The sequence below is a fragment of the Strigops habroptila genome, chromosome 4, assembly GCF_004027225.2.
Source record: "Strigops habroptila isolate Jane chromosome 4, bStrHab1.2.pri, whole genome shotgun sequence".
In the NCBI taxonomy this organism is placed as follows: Eukaryota; Metazoa; Chordata; class Aves; order Psittaciformes; family Psittacidae; genus Strigops; species Strigops habroptila.
In genome coordinates, this window is record NC_046358.1 from 56,146,265 (window position 1) to 56,171,215 (window position 24,951).

General features: G+C 38.4%; 1 protein-coding gene and 1 non-coding gene across 2 annotated transcripts in view; both read left to right on the plus strand.

Annotated features, from left to right (window-relative positions):
* The first annotated feature begins 407 nt into the window (after window positions 1-407).
* IPO7 (importin 7) overlaps window positions 408-24,951 on the plus strand; it is a 38,498-nt gene continuing 13,954 nt past the window's right edge. Inside the window, exons 1-14 of the mRNA XM_030482204.1 lie at window positions 408-641; window positions 9,771-9,852; window positions 11,454-11,607; window positions 11,959-12,117; window positions 14,753-14,909; window positions 15,519-15,608; window positions 16,080-16,174; window positions 16,304-16,388; window positions 20,438-20,572; window positions 21,101-21,200; window positions 22,280-22,356; window positions 22,715-22,831; window positions 23,635-23,724; window positions 24,257-24,422. Coding sequence (XP_030338064.1) covers window positions 558-641; window positions 9,771-9,852; window positions 11,454-11,607; window positions 11,959-12,117; window positions 14,753-14,909; window positions 15,519-15,608; window positions 16,080-16,174; window positions 16,304-16,388; window positions 20,438-20,572; window positions 21,101-21,200; window positions 22,280-22,356; window positions 22,715-22,831; window positions 23,635-23,724; window positions 24,257-24,422 — 1,591 coding nt within the window. The 5' untranslated portion in view covers window positions 408-557. The remainder of the gene's footprint in view (window positions 642-9,770; window positions 9,853-11,453; window positions 11,608-11,958; window positions 12,118-14,752; window positions 14,910-15,518; window positions 15,609-16,079; window positions 16,175-16,303; window positions 16,389-20,437; window positions 20,573-21,100; window positions 21,201-22,279; window positions 22,357-22,714; window positions 22,832-23,634; window positions 23,725-24,256; window positions 24,423-24,951) is intronic.
* LOC115607770 lies at window positions 23,919-24,100 on the plus strand. Its single transcript, XR_003991336.1, has one exon. It is a non-coding gene; the product is annotated as a small nucleolar RNA SNORA23 (small nucleolar RNA).

Consider the following 24,951-nt stretch of genomic DNA (forward strand, 5'->3'; position numbering starts at 1 on the left):
CACTTTCGATAAAACAACGATCCCACTTAATCCTAACGCGCCCGGCGAGCTCAGAGCAGAGAAGCTCAGGGCAGACCGTGTGTCAGCCCTCCCCGCCCGCACAGGCGGCCTGCCCAGCCCCAGCAGCGCCTACCGCCAGGCCAAGGCCGCCTCCCGGCCCTCTCCGCAGCCGGGGGCCGGTCCCTCACCGGGAAGGGAAGGCAGCGCCGGCCCAGCGCCCGGCCCCGGCCCTCAGCGTCCGGGAGGGTGGGGGGTGGGGGGCAGCAGGGACGCAGCCCCCCCGCCCGTGCGCGCGCCGCCCGCCGCCTCGGTCTGGCAGGGCGCGCGGCGGCGGCCGTTAGACTACATGTCCCGTGGCGCCGCGCGGCGCGGCGGCGTGCGGCGGAAGCGGCGGCGCCCCCTGTCGGCGGCGCGGGGCAGCTCTATCCGGGCCTTTGCCGCTCTCTCTTCCTTTCGCGCCGGCGGCCGCTGTGAGGCGGCGGGTCCATGTGCGCACGGAGCGGCGCGGCCCCGGCTCCGGCCCCTGCCCTCCGCCTCCTCCTCTTCCCCTCGCCGCCATGGACCCCAACACTATCATCGAGGCCCTGCGGGGTACCATGGACCCGGCGCTGCGGGAAGCCGCCGAGAGGCAGCTTAACGAGGTGAGGTCGCCGGCGGGGCCTGGGCCGGGGCCACGGCCGCCGCGACACAGGGAAGCGGGGTGTGTGTGTGCGTGGCGGGGGGGACCGGCGCGGACGGCGGGGTCGGGGCAGGCCTGTGTGAGGGGGAAACCAAGCGGGGCCGGCGGGAAGGGGTGAGGGCGCGGGGAGACGGGGCTGAGGGAGCGGCGAGAGCGGGGTTCCCCACACGCCACCCCGCCCCGGCCCCTGAGCCCCGTTTCCCCGCGCCCTCGGCCCCTTCCCCCCGCCGGGCCCGGCCTGGAGTCACGGCGGCTGCAGGCCGGGCCCGGCCGCCCGGCTCGCATTGTCCCCGGCACATGGCAGCGGGGCCTCCAGCCGGGGCCAGGCCAGGCCATGCCGTACCGGGCGGGGCTGCTCAGGGGAGGGGGGTAAGCGGCAGAAAGCGGTCGGCCTTGGGGGGGAGGCCCCCATTGCCTTTCCCGTGGGTGATACATTACTTCCATTGTCTTCTTGCTCAGTCAGGGAAAGGGTAATCTATAGAGGGATGTTTAAAATTGTCGATGGTGCAGTCCCCCGGTGGCTCAGAGGCTGGACCCATTCCTGTCTGGGACTATCTTAAGGGCAGGCTGTGGATGTGGAAGGCAGTAATTTGTCTGCGGGAAAGGAGGTACCGAGACCCCATCACTTTATAAGCAGCGTAGCCTATTAGCGTAAGAGTGGCCTGGGCTGAGTTGGGAAGCAGATCGGATAGCCAGGCGTTATTTGGTGTTCATACAAATCCTTTGGGCTCCGGGTTCATCAGCAGCGCTGCCAAGGTAGGTGTGCGTTCTGGGCGTAGTATCGACATGTGCCTGAAAGACGGGGGAAGACCAGGTTCCCAACCCAGGTATGTCATCTGCTTAGACTGCATTCATGTGTCACACTGGGATATAACAAAACCAGCAAGTCCTAGTTCCACAGGTTTCAGTTTGGAAGAAGGTTATATTTTTGTTCCATCGGGTAGACAAAAACTTTTCTTTCTTGATGAGACACAGCTATGGGACTTAGACATTTTGAAAAAAAGGGTGTTCTAGTTTTTGAGTCGGAGAAAAGGTGATAGCTGGAGGGAGGAGGTGAGGGATAAGCCTGTGTAGCAGGTCCGTGGTGCCTTTAGTTGGCTTTTTTCACAAATGTCTGTCTTTCTTGCTTTTAAGCAGACTTTAGGCCCAACAGAACACATTTAATGCAACAGATGTTCAGCAGAGCTTAGATAAAGGTTGGCCAAATGTTCTGCTGGCAGTAGAGAAACTTTCAAATACTAAAGGTATAGCTTCTTGTATTATAAGAAAGTGTAATTAAGCTGAATTTCCTGCATGCCATTTAGTAAGTGAATGGCAAATAAATATTAGGTACATTTGAAAGAGATAGGTGTATAACTGCTCAATGTTTAATTGAGCTTTGTATAAAGTAGTTGGCTGTCTTCTCCATATGCTTTGGTAAGAAGAATTCTGGTGGGTTTTGTTTAAAAAAAAAAAAAGGAAAATAATGTAATTGCCTATAAAGACAATAATATATATGTAATCCTAAGCTGGCCCCAGAATGCCATTTTTTGTGTTACATGCATGTCTATCTATATATAGTAACTTGCTTGAAATATATTTTAGCTATTTTCTGCAGGTATTGAGTTGCTGGACGTGCAGGAAATTACATTCTCTGCCAGTCAGGGTCTTCAGCAAATGGCTAAATCTGTTGCATGAAGGATCATGCTCACCAGCAACCAGCTTTTGTTCACACTTTGAATCAAAGCACCATGGTCTGTCATGTACTACACAAGTATTAGATCGTTAGAAAATCCAAATATCTGTGCCCCTTTAAAAACACCGGATGTTATTGAACCAGTGCATAAGAATTGCTGTTGTTGGAAATGTAGTTTCACTGATCTTTCACAGACCTCTTGTGATAAAAATATATGTTAAACCCAAAATCTGCAAGCACTTGTACATGTATGTAGTTTTGGTCACATGATTTTGCATAGGTTTATTGAAGAGAGTTATACATTTGCTTGCAGGATACTGGTCTAAATTTGTTAACTGTTAGGGCACTTGCGTTACCAGTTAATATTCTGTTTCAGGTGTGGGGGTCTCTTTCTCTGTAAAGATGAAACTATACAGCAGTGAACGCTGTTCTTGCACATGGCCAGGCACACACAAGTGTTTTTACAATTTAATAGTTGTCCTTGGTTGACCTTTTAGTTTAGTTTATGTGAAGTGTCTCTGTTGAGGTGATGAGACTGGTTTTCAGTAGAATGGTCATTTTACCTCATAAGAAAAGAACGTGCTCCGGTCAGTAATTGATATTCCTAATTAATAGAAGAGTAAAGTATCTAGATCTGTCTTCATCATACCCTGTCAATCAACAGTTTCTGCTGACTGGAGGAGGGAACCGGGCTGTATGAATTCTTGATTTATCCAGGCTTTCTTATTTTTCCCTTGACCTTGGCTAAGTCATGAATTGTTCGATGCTTTATTTCTTCTCTCATTAAGTTTTATCATGTTATATTGCCCGCACATAAAATGCTGTGAGAAGTTTTAGAGTTGAGATATGCTAAAAAAGAGGGGAAAAAAAACCCCCACAAAAACAAGATTTCAGTCCTCATGGTGAAAATAAATTATAGGGAATGATACTACTAGCTCTTGGTCCAACAGCTTCTCATGTAGTTTCCAGCTTATGATGTACCCTGAGGTGATTGTCCCTGTCTTGCAGGGGAAAGCTGTCTTTTACAAGGACTTAGAACCAGACTCTTCAAGTAAGCTACTGGAAAGCAGGAAGAAGATGTTGCCTTTTGAAACAGTCTTTGTACTGCGTGTATAAAGTGTTTCTCAGAAATGGTGATGAAAATAGATATTTTTAACTATGCAGCTATGGAATGACACTCTGAAAATAATACACAGTGTTGTTCCATCTTTTAATATCAACATATTTATAAAGGCACAGTTGCTAGATAATACCTTCCTTTCAGATTTCTTTGTAACTTAACTGTTACATATGTCTTGCAAGTATCTGAGATCAACCCCAGTGTGTATGAGCTATTAAGACATCGTTTTAGACTAAAACCCCAATTTTTGTGTCTGAGAATATTGGGGGGAAGGCGAGCAATCCCCAGTAACTCATATTTCTTTTTTAAGACAAAGCTTAACGGAGTTTGTTTGGGAAAATGTTCTCCTGTTGCTCTACTGAATAAGTGCCTTTCAGAAGTTATGTTTAAGCTTTTTCACGTTACATATGTTAATATAAGGTAGAGGGAAAGGAAAAATGCTTTAGCTTGTTGACTAGTCACCATAGCATGCCATAGGTTTAACAAAATGTAGCAGGGCCTAGTTCAGTGCCCTTGATTGCCTGTTTAATAGATATAAATGCCATAATGATGGAATGATTAAATTAAATGATTGGACAGTAACTACTGGGAGCTTTAGAGTGAAAGGTTGTCAAAGGGGGAAAAGTAAGGTGCTTGTTATATTACGCAGTGCCTTTCACCCAGGAATTTTCAAATGCTGAAATGCTGTAGCTTGGATACTCGGGGGTAGGTGCTTACCACCATTGTTGATTTCTTTTGGTTTTTAACATTTTCTAACATGGTCTTCATGTCTAACACCTATGGCTGTACACTGTAGTATGAGTAAGAACAGAGCATGAGTTTCCTGGAGCTGACTATCAGATCACGGGTTCCCTTTTGAAGTTGTTAGTATGACATTTTACTGAAAGTACTTTATGATTTTAATTTCCCTTATCTTCCATCTATATATCTTGGTGCCTGCTGGATGGAGATGTTTTGGGAAAGGATGGTTTTAAACTGTACATATCAAGGCTGGTCCAGCACTAGAAAACCCCTTGAGGGCAGTAAGGAACCAAGGGAGCTTTGTCTTCATTAGGAAGAAGTTACATTCCTGGTGCATGTTAACCAGTACAAGGTAGAATCCTAGCAGACAGGGCGACTTGCCACTTTCTCATGACTTAGCAAATAGTTACTGTGTGTGCTTAGCTAGCCCTTGCTCAGAGCCCATGCCTTTTTCCTCTGCAAGCAGAGGCTTCACAACTTGGAGACAGTATTCTGATGAAATGAGTATCAAGAACGTTTGCAAGATCTGATAAATGTGTATCTATTTTCTGTGGACCTTAAACTGAATTTATACATACATTGTAGCTGCGTAAGAGGTGGCAGAACTAGCTTGCAAAAACTTGAGGTCAGAATTACTTCCACACCTGCTGAGTTCTTAAAACAGAATTGAAAGAGTGCTACAGAACAGTTGGCTGATTCACCAGCCTTACAGTTCCTGACCTTACCTTTCTATAAAAAACGCAAATTGTTTCATCTCGGTGTGATGTTTGTGGTTACCTCGTCCTGTTATGGTCTAGATTAAAAATTGCTTGTAGATTTTTTTCAAAATTGAAATGGGGGAGTTGGGTTGAATTCAAATTTTTTTCAGCTCCTTCAAAAATAAATTGTAGCCTTTATTTAAATATGTGCTACTTTGAATAACTATATAAGTAGCCTAGGGTTCTAGTTCAGCAACATACCGTAAGTATTACTCTTTTGGTTTACTTTTTTGGTAACAATAAAGGAGGTACCTGTAGTAGTGTGTCTGTTACAGTATATTAAATTCTTAATGTCTAAGAAGAATGCATGGAGTTCTTCATATCTCAGGTGAAGCTTCTTGGGTTTTTTTCATTTAGTGGCCTGCAGGCTATGTGAGATATGAATAACCCTAGTATTAAAGATGAATGTAACTGATTTCAGTGAGCATCATTGCTGGGGAAAAAGTGCTTTTTCTGTATCATAATTAACTGTTGATAGTTCATATGCCACAAACTGGACTTTTGAAAGTTAACTTCAAACTTGATTTCTATTTCAGATTAGATAGCTGGCGTGACACTTTTCCCGAACTGTTTTAGAGCATGGCTAACAAACCTACTCTGCTAGGAAAAACTGCAGTGAAATATGCAAAACGATTGTATGTTCTGTAACAGTGATTGATATTAACAGACAGTGGTGCAACGTCTGTGGTCTGATAGAATACATTCCTCAGCTAGTGAGGCTGCATAGCAAAGATTGCTCTTTGGAACAGTCCCTGAATTCTTTGGCTCTTAGACAACAAAGTCATACCAGTGTCACAGCATGTTGGAGGATTTGTAAGGGGGAAGGACTTAAGATGAGTTTTGGTTTTGGTTTTTCTTTTTTTTTTTTTTTTGTTGTTAAGTTACATGTTGGGAAACGGACTTTGACTGTGACAATCTCTTTTTGTTTTTTTGTTTTTTTTTTCCCCCTCTGGTTATTGTAAGTTCTCTAAATTTTAATATTTATTTTAAAAGAGTATTTGTAAATGGGGAGCAAGAGAATAAAAGACAAAGTTTTACAGATATCAAAACTTTAAAGTTATGGAAATTGTTTCGGTTCTCCATGCAGTTTAGAATATGTGATAGCAACCATTGTGAGATCCTGATTTTAATTCTCGCATCCTGGAGCCATGGGACTTCTGTGTAGAATGACACTGCTCGCCAGTGGCTTTCACTGAAGTTGCATCAGTACACCCAATTCTTTTGGAGACTGGGGCATGCAAGGGCCAGCAGAGTCCTCTACATTCAGATAGAGTTCCCTGGTAGAACTCTAATAAATCTTCATTTGCAGCTCACCTTTTGTATAGCAGATTATTGTGGCTAATCACATACACTAAAACCAAAAGCTAGTGTTTGCATAAAATATGTACATAAAGTAGGTGTGGTGTGTTTGGTTTGGTTGGGTTTTTTTAGCAGTGCTGTCATTGAAGATGAGCATGATGTCCTGAGAGGCAGCCATCTTTGGAGAGTAAAAATACTAATGATTAAAATAGCTGAAATGAATGTGTGTTCAGTATTTCTTAATGCTCTAGATACAAAATCGGCGCCTACGTGGTGTCTTATTTTAAGTTCAGATGTTTTTTCTGAGTGACAATAAAACATTGAGTGTTCTTTTTAATAGTAAAGCAAAGCAAGGGAGCAAGTGACAGGTTATTGTAGAAGCTGGCATTTTATTTGACCATTCATTACATGCATGCTGCCTTGTAGCTGTCCCTCCTGATCCCCACATTTCCAGTTTCTCCGGAATCGACCTTCCTTCAAGTGACATGGAAAGGTGATCATTGTAAAGAGTTTGGAAGTTCTTTATATTCCATAAAGAATGTATAGAAGTGATAATGTAGCTCTGTGTGAATTTAGTTATGAACTTAATGGATTAAGAGGAGGCTTTGTTTGGAAAGTGCAAAGTATTTTACTTATGCTAACTGTTATTAAAAGCTTAAATTATTTCTGCTGTGAATTTCTGCAGTGAACCACTAAAGGGCATAAAGTAGCTCCTCATGGTTGGTGTCTGATGCTTGATATGTTAATCAGGATGATAATTGCAAGATTTAAAAAAAAGAGAGAATGGTTATAGGTGTTTTGGTCCTATCCTTTAAAACTTGTTATGGTTCAAAGAATCCAGTGAAAATATATTAATCCCACATACTAATATAGTTGATGTTTCTAGGGAGCTTCTGTAGCTTGCTATAGCATAGGCTCAGTCCTAATTTTTTAATGAAGAAAAGATTATTCTTTGGTATTTTATGCAATTGCAGTATGTAGCAGTTTTGTACACTGTCTGCTTTTTGTTGCTTTTTGCTTTTAAAATTAAAATTTTATTTTTTTTTATTAAAAGAATAGTTGTCATTCATCATGAAAAAGGGAAGGTAATCCTCAATTTTAAAAATTACAGGATTAAATGTTTTTCCATTTCAAATAATGAAATACATTGCGAATTTTCACTATAGAAAAGGTAGCCATTAAGTTTATCGTGTTCTTTTAAGTCCACTTTATGCAGAGTATAACGTGACCTTATTCGTAGGTGAGTTAAAGGTTATTGAAATGGAAAGCTTTCTTCAGCAAGTTCATAGTAACACACTTAAGTACAGGAGTACTTCCGCTGACATTAATGGTAGGCGTATAACTGAATACTGTGCTGAATTAGGGTCTGATGTCATTTGGTATGTGTGGCAGACGTGTCTATTAATGTTACTTAAGAAAACAAGGACCTTAACAGACTGGAGCTGTAGTAGAGGTTAATACCAACAAATGAATTAAATGTATTTATTCAACCATGACTTGACAGTTGGACAAGTACTTTTTTTTATTTGAAAGTTTATTTTCTTCTTCAGGACTTTGGGTATATCGGAGGGATGTTGGTCAGAAAGATTCATGCTCATACTGCAGTGTCAGTTACTCCCAATTCATCAAAACGCACTCTACAAATAAACATGTCAGTTGGACCAGATGTGAGGGTCTGTGAGCTTCTGTGGGTTTTCTGTAGCCTGTAGATTTTTAGTGCACAGGATGAATATGTACAGCAATGTTTTAGTATTTTGGGGAGATCTTAAGTCAAGTTAATTCTTTATTTAAAATCAGTTTTAAATAACAGGCGATAGAAAACAAGCAATGCTAATCAAGTCTTAATACAATGCATGAAAAAATGTTGTGTCTAAGGCTGTCCTTTTCTACACTGGTTTATACGAGAACGTATAGGAAATATTTCCTAGGGAAAGATAAAGTTGGAGAGAAGAGGTTGGTGCTGTAGGAGTGAGCTGGGCAGTGTTACACACTTAAGAGGAATGCTGACATTACTTCATATTGTCAAAAGAGCTTTTAGTCCTACTAAAAGAATAGATAATTTCTGATTATTTCTTTTTATTATATTAATTTGCTTTGCTGCAGTAACTGAGACATTTATTTTTGATAAATGGATAGTGTAATTTCAGTGGTTATCAAAATATTATTTGCTTTATGTAAAGAGTAATAAACTGAGGAACAAGTAGGTAAGAGGTGTTTTCCTAAGAGTTTACCTGTTAAAGTTATGTAGATCTATGCAGTTGTCTTTGTTGACAGAAGTGCTGCACAGAACGTGTGAAAATATTAAATTGTAAGTGAAGATAAAGCAGAAATATATCTTGGCAATTTGAATCATGGTGTAATTAGTTAGAAGGGGCCTTTGCAGATCATCTGGTCCAGCCACCTGAAGCAAAGCTGTTTGGAAGCTGGGTGAGGTAGATCGGGACTTGCCCAGTTGAGTTCTGAATGTCTCAGAGGATGAGGTCCCACAGCCGCTGTGCACAGACTCTGCTGGACCTTGGCTGCCCTTGTGATGATTTTTATTTTTTTTCCTTTTGTAAAATAGGAATCCCCTCACTGCAGCTCATGTCCTGACCTTGAGGAAAAGTGTTTTCCAGTTATAAAAAGTAGAGCTTCTTTTTAAGGATTACAGTTTACTTTCCTCAGCAAAATTCATTTAACATCTTGAGTTTTTAATGCTTAGGAAGGTGGGTAAAGGATGCTATAATAATGTTAAGGTTCGTTTCCTCGTGTTGAAAATACAATATATTATTTACTCTATCTATGGCATTTCTCATTATTTTAAGAAAAAAAAACCCACCATATTTTGTTTTCTTTGTAAGTGAACTCTTGCAAATCCTTGCAGGGTTGATACTCTGCAGATGTCACTCCATTTAGGTCTCCATACTGTTAGTTTGCTGTATAGTTAGGTAACAGTATGGTGTATAGTTATGGTAACAGTTGATGCAGTAGTGCATAAATAGTCACTTGAAGCTCCTTCTTTTTTTTTTTTCCAGAAAGATGTGCTATGAGTTGGACAGGCTTGCTTAAGACTGGGCTTAGTTTTAAAACAGAGTTGCTGTCTGTTTCTTAGATTATTTTATAATGAATTCATACCTTGTTAAAGGTCACTGTAAAGTTGCTGTGCTTGGGTTTTCTGGCTGTTTAGATATTATTCTTTCAAGTATTTGTTCTGACTGAAGAACATGTTTGGTGATTGTGAAAGGCTGATTTCTGAAGCCTGTTTAATGATTCCTTCAAGTCTCTTACCTTAAACAGGACGATTTTTCCTCCCTCATGTTGTCTTGAGAATATAACAAGCATGAAACTTTGGAATGCTTTGGTTGATTAGCTGACTACTGTGAAACTGTCTGAGTTGCTGGTATTCTACTGATTGCATTACATCATGATAAAGATATTATAAAACCTAGCAGGAATATTCTAAAACTTAACAAACTATGACTAAATAATATTATTTTCTTTTTTTCTCTCTCTCTACAGGCTCATAAGTCAGTGAACTTTGTTTCAACTCTGCTTCAGATCACTATGTCTGAGCAATTGGATTTACCAGTGAGACAGGCAGGCAAGTTTTCAAATCTTTTGTTTTTTCATTGTATCTACTCTAGTGGTGCATACACACCAGGACAGTGTTAAAGAATCTTAACGGTTTTAATCTCAAATACTCTGAAGTTGGGAGTTGTTTGAATTGCAATCATCATGAACTATATCAGAATAGGGAAGACAGAAAGAAAAGGTGGCTGGCTCTTCAGTTGTTGCTTCCCTTTATCTCTAGTGAATACTGGTCTTCGGGGAAACAGAATGGTTTGTAATACTAGTACACTTGGTCCAAGGAGGTAATTTAACCTTGTACTGGTAATGCTAATGTTTCTAAACGTTTTAAGTAGAAGAAAACAAATTATGTCATTTGGAACCCTGTTGATTTGTGCATGAGCCATCAGTAAAATTGGATATTGAATATTAGCAACTCCAAACATCATCTTAAAGCTGCTATGATTACTTGATAGAGGTTTTTAATACGATACTTCAGTGTTTATTCTGACACTTCAGGAAGTATGATCTTCATAGAATCATAGAACACCAGGTTGGAAGGGTCCTGAAGGATCATCTGGTCCGACCTTTCTTGGCAAAAGATCACGTATATGGATCTTCCGCATATTAGATTGTTCAAAGTTGTAACATAAGTCTAACTTGCATTTTTATGTGCTGCCTTCAGTGTAAACCAATTAAAACCCAAAGCAGTCTGTAGAGAGTGGAGACAACTCAAACAACACATAGCTTACAAACAGTGCATGTTTTGCAAAGCAATTAATGACATGATAAATCCCACTGAGGACAGATTGAAGTCTGCATCACTTCAGTCTTGTAATAGCTAGTATCTGCTGAGTGTTTCTTTCATTTGCAGACCTTTTCAGAAACTCTTTGGTTTCTGACTCTTCAAAACGTGCATATGAAATTTGGGAAGAGAATTTGCATTACGGATTTGTACACAAAATTAGATCAATAGTAACTTTGTTATTAGTTTGTCATTTGAGATTTCCTTTTGCATTTTGTAAGTCCTTTTCTTTCCAAGGGCTGTGATCTATATTTTGCCTCATAAGCATTTTGGATTCAGTTGTCAAATGGTAAATGCAGGCATTTGTGCCAGCAACCTGATTGCTACGAAGTACTGTGGCCCATAACCTTGGTATAAAGGGGCTCTGTTTCTTGTTAGCATTCACTCTGGTATCACAAACTTAATTAGATTTTTTTTTTTTTTTTTTTTTTTGCTTACAAGGGATGTTTATAGATAGTCATTAGTATCGATTAGCTTTATTGTAATAAAAATACCAAGAAAATGATTACAAAGGATTTTTCAGAAGTGTGTAGCTAAAATGTTGCACAACTATTTATCTGTAGCACAGGTAAAAGCAATGTGTTTAGTATTTTTATATGAAAACACTTGCTTTACAGAACTGAAAATACAGACATCACACTAAATGGGTAAAAGGGTATCAACTAGTACATTGTTAGGTTAATAATTTGCATGGTTTATGTATTTTGGTTCTCCCACTCAGAAATGGTCCATGAATGAGTCCTTTCAGTCAGTTTTGTTCTAAAATAGATTTTTTTGCAAAATTTGTTCTTTGAATGGCTATCAGCTGATTTGCCACTTTTGTCTCACAGGGGTTATCTACTTGAAAAATATGATAACCCAGTACTGGCCGGATCGTGAAACTGCGCCAGGAGAGATTCCACCTTACTCCATCCCAGAAGAAGATAGACACTGTATTCGTGAAAATATTGTAGAAGCCATTATTCACTCTCCTGAGCTGATCAGGTATACAGTTATAAACTGTACATGAATTGACTCTGGTTTCTGACCATTTGTTTTCTGGGGTTTGTTTTTGCACAACTAAGATCACCTGCATGCTAAGCATTATTGTCGTACACTAAGCATTAAATTAAAGTGAAAAAATAGTTTTCAGCTTGTATGGCATGCAGAGATTTAAAGTTCCTCAAATGTTAATTGAGAATATTGAGAATATTAAGCAGAAAGAACAGAACCTAAACCTTCTAAACAAAATTTGAAATTAGTCTAAGTTTGGGCAATATTAGCTGCTTCAACACCACTGTAAAATTATTAAAATAATAGTACTAACTTATTTAATCATGTGCATTTGTTTTCTAGAGTACAGCTTACTACTTGCATTCACCATATTATCAAGCACGATTATCCTAGTCGCTGGACTGCAGTTGTTGAGAAAATTGGATTTTATCTTCAGTCTGACAATAGTGCTTGTTGGCTTGGAATTCTTCTTTGTCTTTATCAACTTGTGAAGAACTATGAGTAAGTTTTTTCTGCCATATGAAAGAGCAGAGAATTAATACATTTGTGTGTATTTTTGGTATTCTGTGTGTGCATTGTAACCATGTAGGACTGCATATGGGATTGCACAAAGGTGATAGAAATCTACTTGTAGAAAATATTCTTGGATACTTGCTGTGCAAATGTTGGCTCATATATCTTCTCCACTAAACAGAAAAATTGCCTTCATTAAAGGTTTAAGATCAGAAAAAAAGAGGCTATATTAACGCTTTAATTTGGTAGTTGTTTTTTATGGATTCATAGCAGTAAGAAAGTCTGCTCAAAATCATGACTTTTGCAGAAGATGATTATTTATTCAAACCAGATTTAGACTCTTAATTTGTACTCTAGTTATCAGTGACAATAAACAGAGAGATTTCAACATGTGAAATCTTGAATGTTAAGAAGTTCAGAATTAATTGACTGACTTTGGTATAATCATTTTGATAGCCTCATCCAACATTGTAGGAAGTTTTTATCAAGGTCTGCTGTTCTGTATGCAAGGCACTGGGCTAGGATATAGGTTACTGTTCTTTGCTCTGTATCTGGTATTATGATCAGGGCTTTAAAGTACAGGTGGCACTTTGAGGAGGAATATAGAGCTTACCTGCTGCTGCTGGCATGTAGGAAGCTCACGTGAGCTGGATCGAGAAAAGTGCAATCCTGGAGTCAGGGAATTGTAGTGGAACTGATGGAATCCACAACTTAACTCTTTAAAAGCACTGTCATGCATAACATTTTTGTTTCAGGTACTTAAAATGTTATGTTGAAAAATTTAACAGTCTAATTCCTTGAATTTTATGTGAATACCAGTTTCTCAAAAATCATTTTCCACAGGAATGCTATAAAGACCTGTAATCCCAGGTTGGAGTTTTTTCAGTGGCTGAAAATTGCAAGTTCTTCTAGGAAAGGAAAATAAACTAATTTCTCACTTGCTAAACATTTTTAACCAAATACACAGCAGAGATCTGTGACATACAAAACATGAAGTGTTCACTGTAGTGAACAGCCATCCCTGTTCAGGGAAGAATTTTGATATGAGCTCAGTCATTGTTTGATTAAGGTAACAGGTGTGTTCATAATCTTAGTTCATCAAGTGCTTTAGCTGAAGCAAGCATCTGCTCATACTTGTTTAGCTACGTGGTGAAGTCAAGGGTCAGTTTCACAAATCATGTAGGAATATGCACATTTCAATTGAGTAACTATATGGTGCAAGCAGGTCGCTATAAAAATTGTTAAATAATATCATTTTTTGGGGGGAAACTGCATAATGTTGTGACTGATCAAGTTTTTACTGCTTGAGTTGTAGGAATATTTAGCTATTGTTTTTTTGGAAAGTAAATACCTTGGGGCTTTTAAGCTTTTTTCTCTTCCAATTCCAGCCAGCGAGATCAAACAGCTTCTCTCTGCATAGTCATTTTTTCTGGTCTTTTTTAATTGTGCCTTTTGTGGAAATGAGAAACTGAGTTTTCCTGAGCAACATTTAATCCTTTTATATTTAGGTTTCTATTTCAGAAAATACATGAAAAGTGTACTATTGAATGGGATTTTGGAGCTCAGTGGCCTCTAGTAGTTTTACAGAACACACCATTTGGCAGCAGATTGAGTAGACTTTATCTTACATTTCTGCAAATTGGCACTGTTTAAGAGACTGAGCATTGATATTTAATATTAGTGAAAAGTCTACCAAAAATGTATTAAAAAACCCAAACAAACCACAAAACCAAACCAAAACACAATCCTCCGACCCCGAAGTCTCCCACAGGAGTCCAAGAGTATTACAGTATTAATTTTTTAATAAAAAAAATAAGGCTTATTAATTTCTTAATAAAAAAGCTGTAGAGTCTCTAAGTGATACTTTACTTTGTTCTTATTGTTATCACCAGTATGGACAAGATCCTATTCTGTTGTGATAACTCTAGAGTCAATAAGTACTTTCTCCTTTACAAGTGAAAAGTTGGGGAGAAGATTTCAAAATCCAGCTTCAGTTCCTTTCAGGAATATTGAAATGTTTTGAGAAAGGAAATGGAGCCCTGTTTTCATCATAGGCGAACTGGTGGCCTGTCACCAGCATGGGAAGGTTTGAAGTACTATTTCAAGGGGGGCTGCAATCGGAACCTGCTCAATCTGCTACATAGCCTTGAAACCTACATTCTCTATGAAATTGTTAGATTTGGGCAAATTAAATGGTAAGATGTGGCGACATGGTCTGGTGGGAGGTGTCCCTGTCCATGGCAGGGGGTTGGAACTAGACGATCTTAAGGTCCTTCCCAACCCTAACCATTCCTTGTGAGAGTCATCAATGGTAAGCTGCAGAAGTATACTTCTGTGAATGTCAGCGAAGTAATCCAGCTTCTGGAAATACTTCTATAAATTGTTTACTCTGATAAATGTCTTTCTGGAATTTTACTGACAAGCCCAGCAATTGTAATATTGTCTGGCTTAGCTTTATTTCAAATTCTGTAACAAGAAATAGCAAAATGTTTGGGTTTTTTTAAAATCATATGTTGTTATGAACTGTAATACAACCTACTTGTGTCTACACTGGGGAAAGGTGGATTCTAAAATTCAAAAGCTGCCTGAAAGAGCTACAAAACTAGTTTGTTCTGATCTAAAGGTACAAGAAGCCAGAGGAGCGGAGTCCTTTGATAGCTGCAATGCAACATTTTCTGCCAGTTCTGAAGGATAGTTTTATTCAGCTCTTGAGTGATCCATCTGATCAGTCTGTCCTCATCCAGAAACAGATCTTCAAAATATTTTATGCCCTTGTCCAGGTAAAAAATAAACTTCATATAAACTTCATCAGTAATTTAATTTAAAACATATACTTTTCTGTAAAATGGTAAATTGCAGAAATATTAACGATATTAGATTACATCTGAATCATTTCCCCTGCTACTCAATGGTGGTATGAATCACAGGGTTTTGGTATGCTTAATTGTGTTGCACTTTTTGTACATTGATATTCCTGGTTGGCATTAGATAGAACTTAAGCATGCTATCCTCTAAGGTAGAGTGTTTGCTAGAAAACCAGAGGCCAGCCTATACAGAATTACCAGTGTAAGTGCAGTAGTTTGGAATTAAACTGTGAATATGCTATTAATTGCTTCAGAAATTATTGTAACATCTTTTTAAGTAGAATCTTAGCATTGCATAAGCAGAATGAATTGGAGTAAAGACCTCTACCACCCTTGAGGATATTGAAGGTATAGACTAGGGTGCGTTAAGTTCTTCAGCCTGGTTTTCCAAGTAACTTGCTAATCTTTAATGGTAGCTTAGTGTGGACAAAGATTTGGAAGAGCTGAAATTCAAACTGTGAAAGTAACATTATTTTCAAATGGTTTTATAATAAATTCCTCCACCCCCTTTTTTTTTTTATTAAGTACACGTTACCTTTGGAGTTGATAAATCAGCAAAACCTGACTGAATGGATAGAAATCCTGAAGACTGTGGTCGATAGGGATGTACCAGCTGTAAGTGGCTTTTGGCTATATATGAATTTAATCTTAAATATTTATCATTCATTAGAATGTTTAAAAGTTTTAACTCTGCATACTTTTTTTCTCAATAGATGCCAAGAAAATATTTTTGAAGCTAAATAGGGTGTTTTAAACAGACTAGACAAATTCTGAAATTGTATAGCTTGTGTGGGAGTTCTGTTGCTTTCAAGTTAGCACATTATAGCAAATTACAGTATATTACTTTGGCTTCTTGTTTCAAGAACTTGTTCATCATTTATGCGGCATATATCAAGCAGTTTATCTTTAGATATGCTGTACTTCTATTAAGCTAGAAGTGCAAATGGCAGGTTAAAAGCAAACTACGCTTTGCAGTTGTTCAGAATACATAAAATTTGAGCTTTCTGTGAATAGTTGGTAAATTTTTTTTTTCTTCTTTTTTTCTTCTTTTTTTCTTCTCCTTCTTTATTTTTTCCTCCCCTAAAGGAAACCCTTCAAGTTGATGAAGATGATAGACCGGAGTTGCCTTGGTGGAAATGCAAGAAGTGGGCTTTGCATATCTTAGCGAGGCTTTTTGAGAGGTATTTTATTTTCCATTGCTATTTAAAAAAAAAACAAAAACCCAACCCAAGCAAAACACGAAACAAATAAATATTCAAGTCAATAATATTGCTACACCCTTGAATTTGCATACTTGCTTCTAATTCTAGGTATGGGAGCCCTGGTAATGTTTCCAAGGAGTACAATGAATTTGCTGAAGTGTTCCTGAAGGCATTTGCTGTTGGTGTTCAGCAAGTAAGAAACACTGAATGTGGGGGGTATTAACCTAAGTTTAGAGTTAGTAGTGATTTCTTCTTCCCCCCTTTTTTTTTTTTTTTTAAAGGTTTCTTGTTTTTCTTCACAACTGTGGGTTTTTAAAGTACATTGGTATGGAAAGTACTGAAGTCTGGGGTTTAAAAGAGCAATTAAAAAAAATTATTAATTTGCCACATAGGACAATCCACTGCAAATAGCCTGTGCAGCATTGACAATCTGTACATAGCTCTCATATAACAAGCCCTCAGATGAGCTTCAGATAAATGCTATCAATTTTTCTGGAACAGATAGGTATGATATTTATGTGGTGTAGTCTATCTTCTTACCTTTTAACTCTGATGATACAGTTCTTGTTTGACTCAAAGTCAGTAAATACTAAGCTTTTAGCTTTCTGCAAAAGCCTGATCAAGCAGAGGTTCGCTTACAAACAGGTATGTCTAACGGTCACTTTCCACTCATCTCCCGATGTGGGAGTTGCCACTGCTCCTGGGTCTGTTATACACAATTCATCTTCTGGGCTATAGCAGTTTCTAACGTGATGTATTAATGTTATGCCAAACTATCCTTGATTTACTTTACTGGAGTAATTTCATGATTCAGATAGTCCTACATGTGGCAGCAAACTACAGGTTTTCTGGAAGGGACAGGATGGATTGGTGGGGCAGGAATTGTCATCTACCTCACTTATAGGGCATGTGTTTTTGACGTCAGTAATTTGAACTTTTTGAAACAGCAAGAAAATTCCGATCAGTATTGGGCAATTTTTGGATCTGAGTCTCAGCTCCTGCTGATTTCTGTTCTTTTGAAACTAGTTTATTTTTTAAAAAACTTCAAGTAGTTTTCGTAATTTTTCCTCGTATTGGCTTATAAATCTCTTTATATTAAGGTGATTAGGTCGCAAGCGTAAATAGTTTATGAAAATCTCAGGGATGGGAGTGTTTTCTTCAAAGCCTTTATTTTAGTCAGGAGAAGAACAGATCTTAGCTCAGTTTCAGTTTTCTTAGTTTTCATTCCTAATGAAATAATGATGAATTACAGGACTTTAAAAGTTGGGAAGGCATCTCCTAAATACATGGTTTTTGAAGGACATCCAAAGTATTGAAAGTGAAAAGGACATTTGTCACATTAAGTGTTAGGAATTGTATCCCAGCATTCTACTCAGACAAGTGGAGTCAGCATCACCTTCTGAGGTGCTCATCTGTCACCTGTAGATGACATCAGACATAATTATTACATGTTCTTTAAGATCTTACTGGTTGCTTTGCACTTCCAAGATAAAATGAAGTTCTGGCAAAAGAAGTCTTTGAAAAGATACATTTAAACAGTTCAACAAAATACTTTGTGTCTCTTCTTTACATTTTCTTTGAATCAATTTTGATCCTTACTGTATCTGAGAAACACCAAGAATTCAAGTCTTTAAAGAAAATTGCTAAAAAGCAGTACTTTAAAATGCTTGCAGTTTCTTCCTGTACAGTAATGTAACTTGTTTAGAAAGACAGATTATTTCTGTCTATTTATTGTTGCTGTCCTCTATTTCTGTGGAGAAGATAGATCTTGGATGTATGCTCAAAGAAATTGAATCCTTCAGATAAATGTTATGGAAGATTTTTTAACAGGATGTATTTCTTTACAAAAACTGGAAATCTCTGTAATACTGAAGAATACAAATACTGATAACATGCTTCACTGAACTCTACTTGCTAAAGTGTGCGCACCCTTCTACTAAAGGAGTAATAGATAAATGTGGTATGGGATTAAAGGTTGTTCAAGTATAACCTTGAAACATACTGATGATAATATTCTCATAGTCACTTTGATTATTCTTTTTATCTACTCAATATCTTTTTGCATATCGCCCCACCCCCTCTCAAAAAAAATTTAAATCCAGTACGTGCAGCATTAGTTCCAGCTAAACTTTCTTAAGCTTGGCCAAAACAGGCAGAGCTGCCTAGCTGGAATACATTGATTTTTATCCCATGTGTTAGCAGCTGTTTTGCTCTAGACATTTCTCCTTTTGAAAGACCTGATGGCCAGAACTAAGCCCTGGTTGAACACTGCTGCCTGGTTGTTTGGTACAGCTGCAGAATTTGCTTTATTTGCCCAGCACCCTCCATGCCAGGGCATTTGCAGCAAAAGAATTGCTTTCCCTCACTGCAATTCTTAAACCTTTTCTTAATCTTAATTTCTTATTGCATCTGAATCATGAAACTGCTTAGATTTATGAAAAGAGAGGACCAAAAGACTTGTCCTAAGTAGCACGGCTGCAAAGACTATTTGTTAGACCTCAGCTTTGTCCACATTTCCAAAGACTATTCCATATCCTTTCAAGGACTAGTGGTGAATTCCAGGTTTTTCTGTGTGCTGTCCCATTACATTGGAGAATCTCTCTCTCTCTCTCTCTCTCTTTCAAATAAGCCTCCAACCTTCAGATTCTTCTAAAATTCAAGTACACCAGCAAACTTCTTGTGTAAGCTTTTCCACAGAGAAGATTGTATTATAATATGGTCTATTGTGCTGAAGACCCAGGATTACTACTTTTGCCTAGAACAAAGAACCCCTAATGTATATGTTTTAAATCACAGAATCATAGAATAGTTTGGGTTGGAAGGGTCATCTAGTCCAACCCCTGCTGCCATGAGCAGGGACATCTGCAGCATGGCCCCCCTCTGGACTCTCTCCAAAAGGTCCGTATCTTTCCTGTGCTGAGGAATCCAGAGCTGGGATCTCACCAGAGCAAAGGGGCAGAATCGCTTCCCTTGACCTGCTGGCCCTGCTCCTTTGGATGCAGCCCAAGATATAATTGGCCTTCTGGGCTACAAGCACACATTGCCAGCTCATGTCCAGTCTTTCATCCACCAGTATTCCCCAGTCAGGGCTGCTCTCAACCCCTTCATCCCCCAGCCTGTGTTGATACTGGGGATCGCCCTGACCCAGGTGCAGGACCTTACACTTGGCCTCGTTGAACCTCATGACGTTCACATGAACCCACTTCCTAAGCTTGACCAGGTGCCTTTGGATGGCATCCCATCCCTCGGGCGTGTCAGCACGCATCTAGAGCATAAAACCATTTGTAAAGCCAAGAATTTTGATGGTGAGTGAATGCATCTTTAAACTCAAGCGTGAGACATCACCTTTGGGAGAAAGGCTTCAGTGTTTCTGTAATCTTATCAATGTTTCAAAATAATGCATCTCATTTTCCCAAAATGTTTTCTTGGTGATGTTACAGATTGATAGATAGATTTTCAGGTTTTGATTTTTTTAAACGTTGTTTTAAGTGAAAAATGAAAGCTTGGAAACGGGATTTCTCATTTCTCTCCAGTTGGTGCTGCTGCTTTTGAAGGTGCAGTGTTGCCACTGACTTGGATTGGGCTACAAGGAAAACCCCCTTGCATTACTAATACCAAACTTTCCAGTGAGCTTGGAATTTAATTACTAGTGATGGTCCTATGTCCATTTCATGTCCTTATTTTTGGAGAGCCATGGACTTCAACGAATGTAAATATCTCTGTATAGTTCTGAATGCTACCTCAGGAGAAGAATTGACTCCAGAAAGCCAAGGGGGGAGGCTGGTTCATCATTCTTCATCCACATATATTCTTCATTCAGTGTCATTGCTGTAAGGCTGCACATAGGCAAGAATCAGTAGGCTGTATATTTTACCAATCCAGTGTTTGGGCATGAATTTCAGTCCCCCAAAAGCAGCAAGGTGGAATAATAGACCTCTGAGGGAGAGGTCTGCTGGGCTGTGTTAGCGATGAATTAGCATGTATGTTTTGTCTCATTAAAGATTTGTATTTTTAAAAGTTGTGCAGTACCTGATGTGAGCTTCAAATTGCCTTATAAAATTAACCATGACATTTATTAGAAGGATTAGTCAGTACCCATTTTAGTCTAATGAATAGAGAGATTTGTTTTTTTTTGTTGGACATAGAGGGGTTCTTGTATAGGATTGTGAGAGAGGGTAGAATTCTTCTGGTTAAAATGGTCTGTGTTCAGTATAAGCTACTGATGAGATCTGATTTTTCTAGGTGTTGCTGAAAGTGTTGTATCAATACAAGGAAAAGCAGTACATGGCTCCTAGAGTTCTGCAGCAAACACTGAATTACATCAACCAAGGAGTGTCACATGCAGTCACCTGGAAGAATCTGAAACCTCATATTCAAGTAAACCATTTTTGGGGTTTAATGCTTAGGTGACTCAGTAGTACATTAGTCAGTCTGTATGGTGTTTCTAGCCTTGCTACAATTCAATTCTTGGGGACCTATGTTATAAATTACTGGTGGAAAGAGTTTAAGCCTGTTTGGTGAAGGTTACCCTGATACACAAGCAAAGCTGGGTAATGGCCTTCTTTTGTTGTCAGTCGTTTGTGCTTTAATATATTAAGGATTACAGTGTAACACAGCAATGCAACAAACTTGGAGATGGTGTTAACTACTGAATTTATGGCATTGAATTATCTCCACATACCATTATCCAAAGCAAATATAATAGTTTGTGCTGCATTGCAGCTCTACCTTAAGTTAAAAGATACCTTTTCTGTAAGGTAGCACATAAAATCTGCTATGTCCAAATATATTTTATGTGAGGAAGTGACAGGGTGGACAAAATCTGTGAAATACAGGACAGAATATAGAGATTGATTTAGTGGTGCTAGCCTGTTTTCAACCTCCTTTTTTTTTTTTTTATTTCAGGGAATTATCCAAGATGTTATTTTTCCACTGATGTGCTATACAGATGCTGATGAAGAGCTTTGGCAAGAAGATCCATATGAATATATTCGCATGAAATTTGGTGAGAATTTGAAATCTTCTCATGTCAAAATATGACTTCACACAAAGACAGGGTTTTTTGGGGGTTTTTTTGTGAAAACAGGGATGGCTTTAATCTTTAAAATTCAAAAAAGATAAAAACAGTTCGTATTATCCAAATAATATAGCTTCATACAGCTAACTTCTGGATGTAGTGGTGGAAATGACAGACAGCATGTGACAGTCAACAAAGACACAGGTGTTTCTGCACTTGAAAAAGTAGCTAATTTTAGCAGTTACAAAGTTTCTGTTATAAGTCAAAACGGTCCAGGTCTTGCTAACAATAATTGCATAAGTTTAATGTTGTTAAAAGTTTATGCTTTACAACAGCTAATATTTCAAGCCTTGGAGGTTTTATGATCTTAAGGAAATTCACACATGGCACAGTTCAGAACAGATTTACCATAATGACAAATGAAACATTATGGAGTAAGCCTAGCATTCCAGATTTGTCTTCTGTGGCTTGCTACTTTGTTGCTGAGGTTTACTGTAAGTCTATGCAGCCCTTTCAGGCTGGGGCAGAAAGAAGATAATTCAGTCTTCCTGAACAAATTCTTCCCTCTGCTAGAACTTTTCTGTGGGTAGAACAAGCAGTCTTGATGGGTTTGGGAGTTTCTTATCCCTCAGGTCAGAGGCAGACCTGTAAACAGTACAAGTATTATACAAGACTGATAATCCTGTTCTGCAGAGAAATAAGAAACTGAGCATTTTTAACTCAATTATGTGTGTTTGCCCGCACAGCAAATAACATATATGTCAACACTTCTGCTGTTAAAAAAGATTTATCTTAAGGCAATTTCACACTTTCAGATCGGACACGTGGAGAGTCAGTGATCGTGGAAAAGGTGAAACGTGTATCAGGAGTCTCCAACCATGTGTAGCTGTTGTTTGGGCTGGAATAGCTGTTGTAAGAAAGGATGATTAACCACCTGGAAAAAAAAAAAAAAAAAAAAGAAGGAAAATTGTTGCACTTTGGTTTCATATTAAATTGTTAGATTACATTAGGATCATGACCTGTAGTAAAGGACCAAGTTTTATAGCTGTTATGTGTTTACTTCATAGATGTATTCGAAGACTTCATTTCTCCAACAACTGCTGCTCAGACATTATTGTTTACATCATGTAGTAAAAGGAAAGAGGTAAGCTGTTCAAGGATTTTACTTAAATACAGTGTTAGCTTATAGCTCTAATTTATCCCTTTGCTGATAGACCTAGTAATGAAAGCTTTACTTTTCTGCTCTGTCATATCATAGCAGACTAAAATTTATAATTTCTCTCAAATTTATTTTGCACTGGTCTTATCTGTGAGTTTTGTATTCACAAATTGCCCTAGGACCTGTCTATCAAGAATGTTTTGTGTTGATAACAAAGACCTAAAACATTCTCCGAATTCCAGACTTGGAGCAGATTATTAGCAATTTAAGCATTTCAGAGCACCTATAATGATACCTGAGATGATCGATTGAAATACTTTGACTAACTTTACATGTAATTTAGGTCTTGCAGAAGACAATGGGCTTTTGTTATCAGATCCTTACAGAGCCAAATGCTGACCCTCGTAAGAAAGATGGTGCTTTACATATGATTGGTTCTTTGGCTGAAATTCTCCTAAAAGTAAGCATAACAGATCTGGTGGTTATCTTGGTTCTTTCCCTGCTCCTTTCCTTTCTTTTGCATATAGTGTCTTAAAAAACCTGGGAATAGCTCTGTGAGTTTACAAGATTTTGAACCACTGCCTTTTTTTTTTTTTTTTTTTAAGCTGTTGAGTTGAATTGGTTTTGTTCTGTTGTCATCTTAATTACACAAGTTTTATTAGGTCATGTACAAGTTCAGGTCATTGTTTTAAGTTCCTTTAAGTTCTCTGCTTTTAATAAGAATTGCTACACTGTTTCCTGCGTTGCACTTGACTACATTCCCTTTTTGTGAAAGAAAGGAAGGGGGAAAAAAAATCCATTCAGTGAGAGGCTGTTGATTTAATGAGAGCTTTTCTGTGTATAGAAGAGAGGAAATTAGAAGAGAGTGAAATTAGCAACCTTGCTCAATTAGAATGGTAGCAGAAAAGATGCAAGGCATGGACTTGTATTTGGACCATGCCTCTGAGAAGCTGCCCTGACCACTTTTGCTTTGATACCATAGTACTGTACTGCCAAGCAAAAGGTGTCTGTAGGAGTCAAAAAATGACAGGAAAAAAGTGTCACTATTTTGACTGAAAATTCTAGAAGTCCATGTAGGATCCAAGTTTAATTATGAATATGGAATTTCATTGTTGCTTAATGCAGTTTAATAAAGGGGGAAGTTAGGAGTCTGAGGGTTTTGTTACGCTGCTCACACTTTATACGTGACCTTTTTTTACTGTGGTTAGAAATGCATTTTTATATGAATTTTAAACTAATGAGTTTCTATTCGTATTCTAACAGAAGAAGATATATAAAGATCAGATGGAATATATGTTGCAGAATCATGTGTTCCCTCTCTTCAGCAGTGAGCTGGGTTACATGAGAGCACGGGTAAGAAAGTGTAAGATTTACTGTTAAGACACTGTCTGTTCCGATTGAAGAGTTCAGGAATATTATATTTTTCCCTCTTAACAAACATGCTCCTTTCTGCACCTTTTCTGTAATAAATTGTATTCTTATTTCAGAGATTAATATCAGTCTTTATGCGTGATTATAGATAGCTACTGCATAGCTTTAAAATGGCTGCAGAATTGTGTGCATAGTTTGCCATCTGTGTCTGGTGGTATGGTCTATTTGTGTTTTGCATTTAGACTGTACTGCTCACACAAAACCTGTGGCCAAAGATGAGCTTGAGATCATAGTACTGGCTTAGTGATGTCTGAAAGACAAGCCTCCCACTGGCCAGCCTCCATACTCTCAAACATCTTCATCTGTTAAAAACTTTTACAGTATCTTTATTCAGCAGTAATTGTACTTCAGATATTTAATACTTTCTGTAGGTTATTGGTACACAAATAGTCGATAATCCCATTTGTATTTTTTGTAACTCTGCATTTGTTCAATGTGTTTGTTTTTTTCTCAGGCTTGTTGGGTTCTTCATTATTTTTGTGAAGTCAAATTTAAGAGTGACCAGAATCTGCAGACAGCTTTAGAACTCACAAGACGGTGTCTGATAGATGATAGGGAAATGCCTGTGAAAGTGGAAGCTGCAATAGCACTTCAAGTTCTGATCAGTAATCAAGAGAAAGGTAGCTCTCTTTTCTTAAAGCTGCAGCAAGTTTTAATGGAAAAGGCATTAATATTGCAATGTTCAGGGAGGCTTGCTCTCTTCTTTCCTGATGTTAATTTACTACTTAAAGTTGTAATTTGTAATCATTTACCGTAATTTTCCAGCTAGAAAATTTTATATTACAATTTCATGGTACAATAAATCCCATTTTATAGCACCTGATCATTGAATCAGAAATACAGTGGCAATACAAGCATATCTGTCAGCATATATTCATCCATGGTAAAATTTATTTTTTTAAAAAAGTTGTCTTTATCCTGGCAGGCTTTCCATTGCTCAGTATTCCTGAAGCTGACATAAAAGCCACAAAGCAAACATAAATTCTTTATCAAATGCTTTGTCTAATTTGGCAAAAACGCATGTGTACCCATTCCTGTTCAATTAAAATTTGCATTGATAAGTAATCTTATATTTCATAAAGACTGTAGAACTTTGATTTTCATACTTCAATTATGATCCTCTTGGTGTAGATACTTTTATTTTAAAAT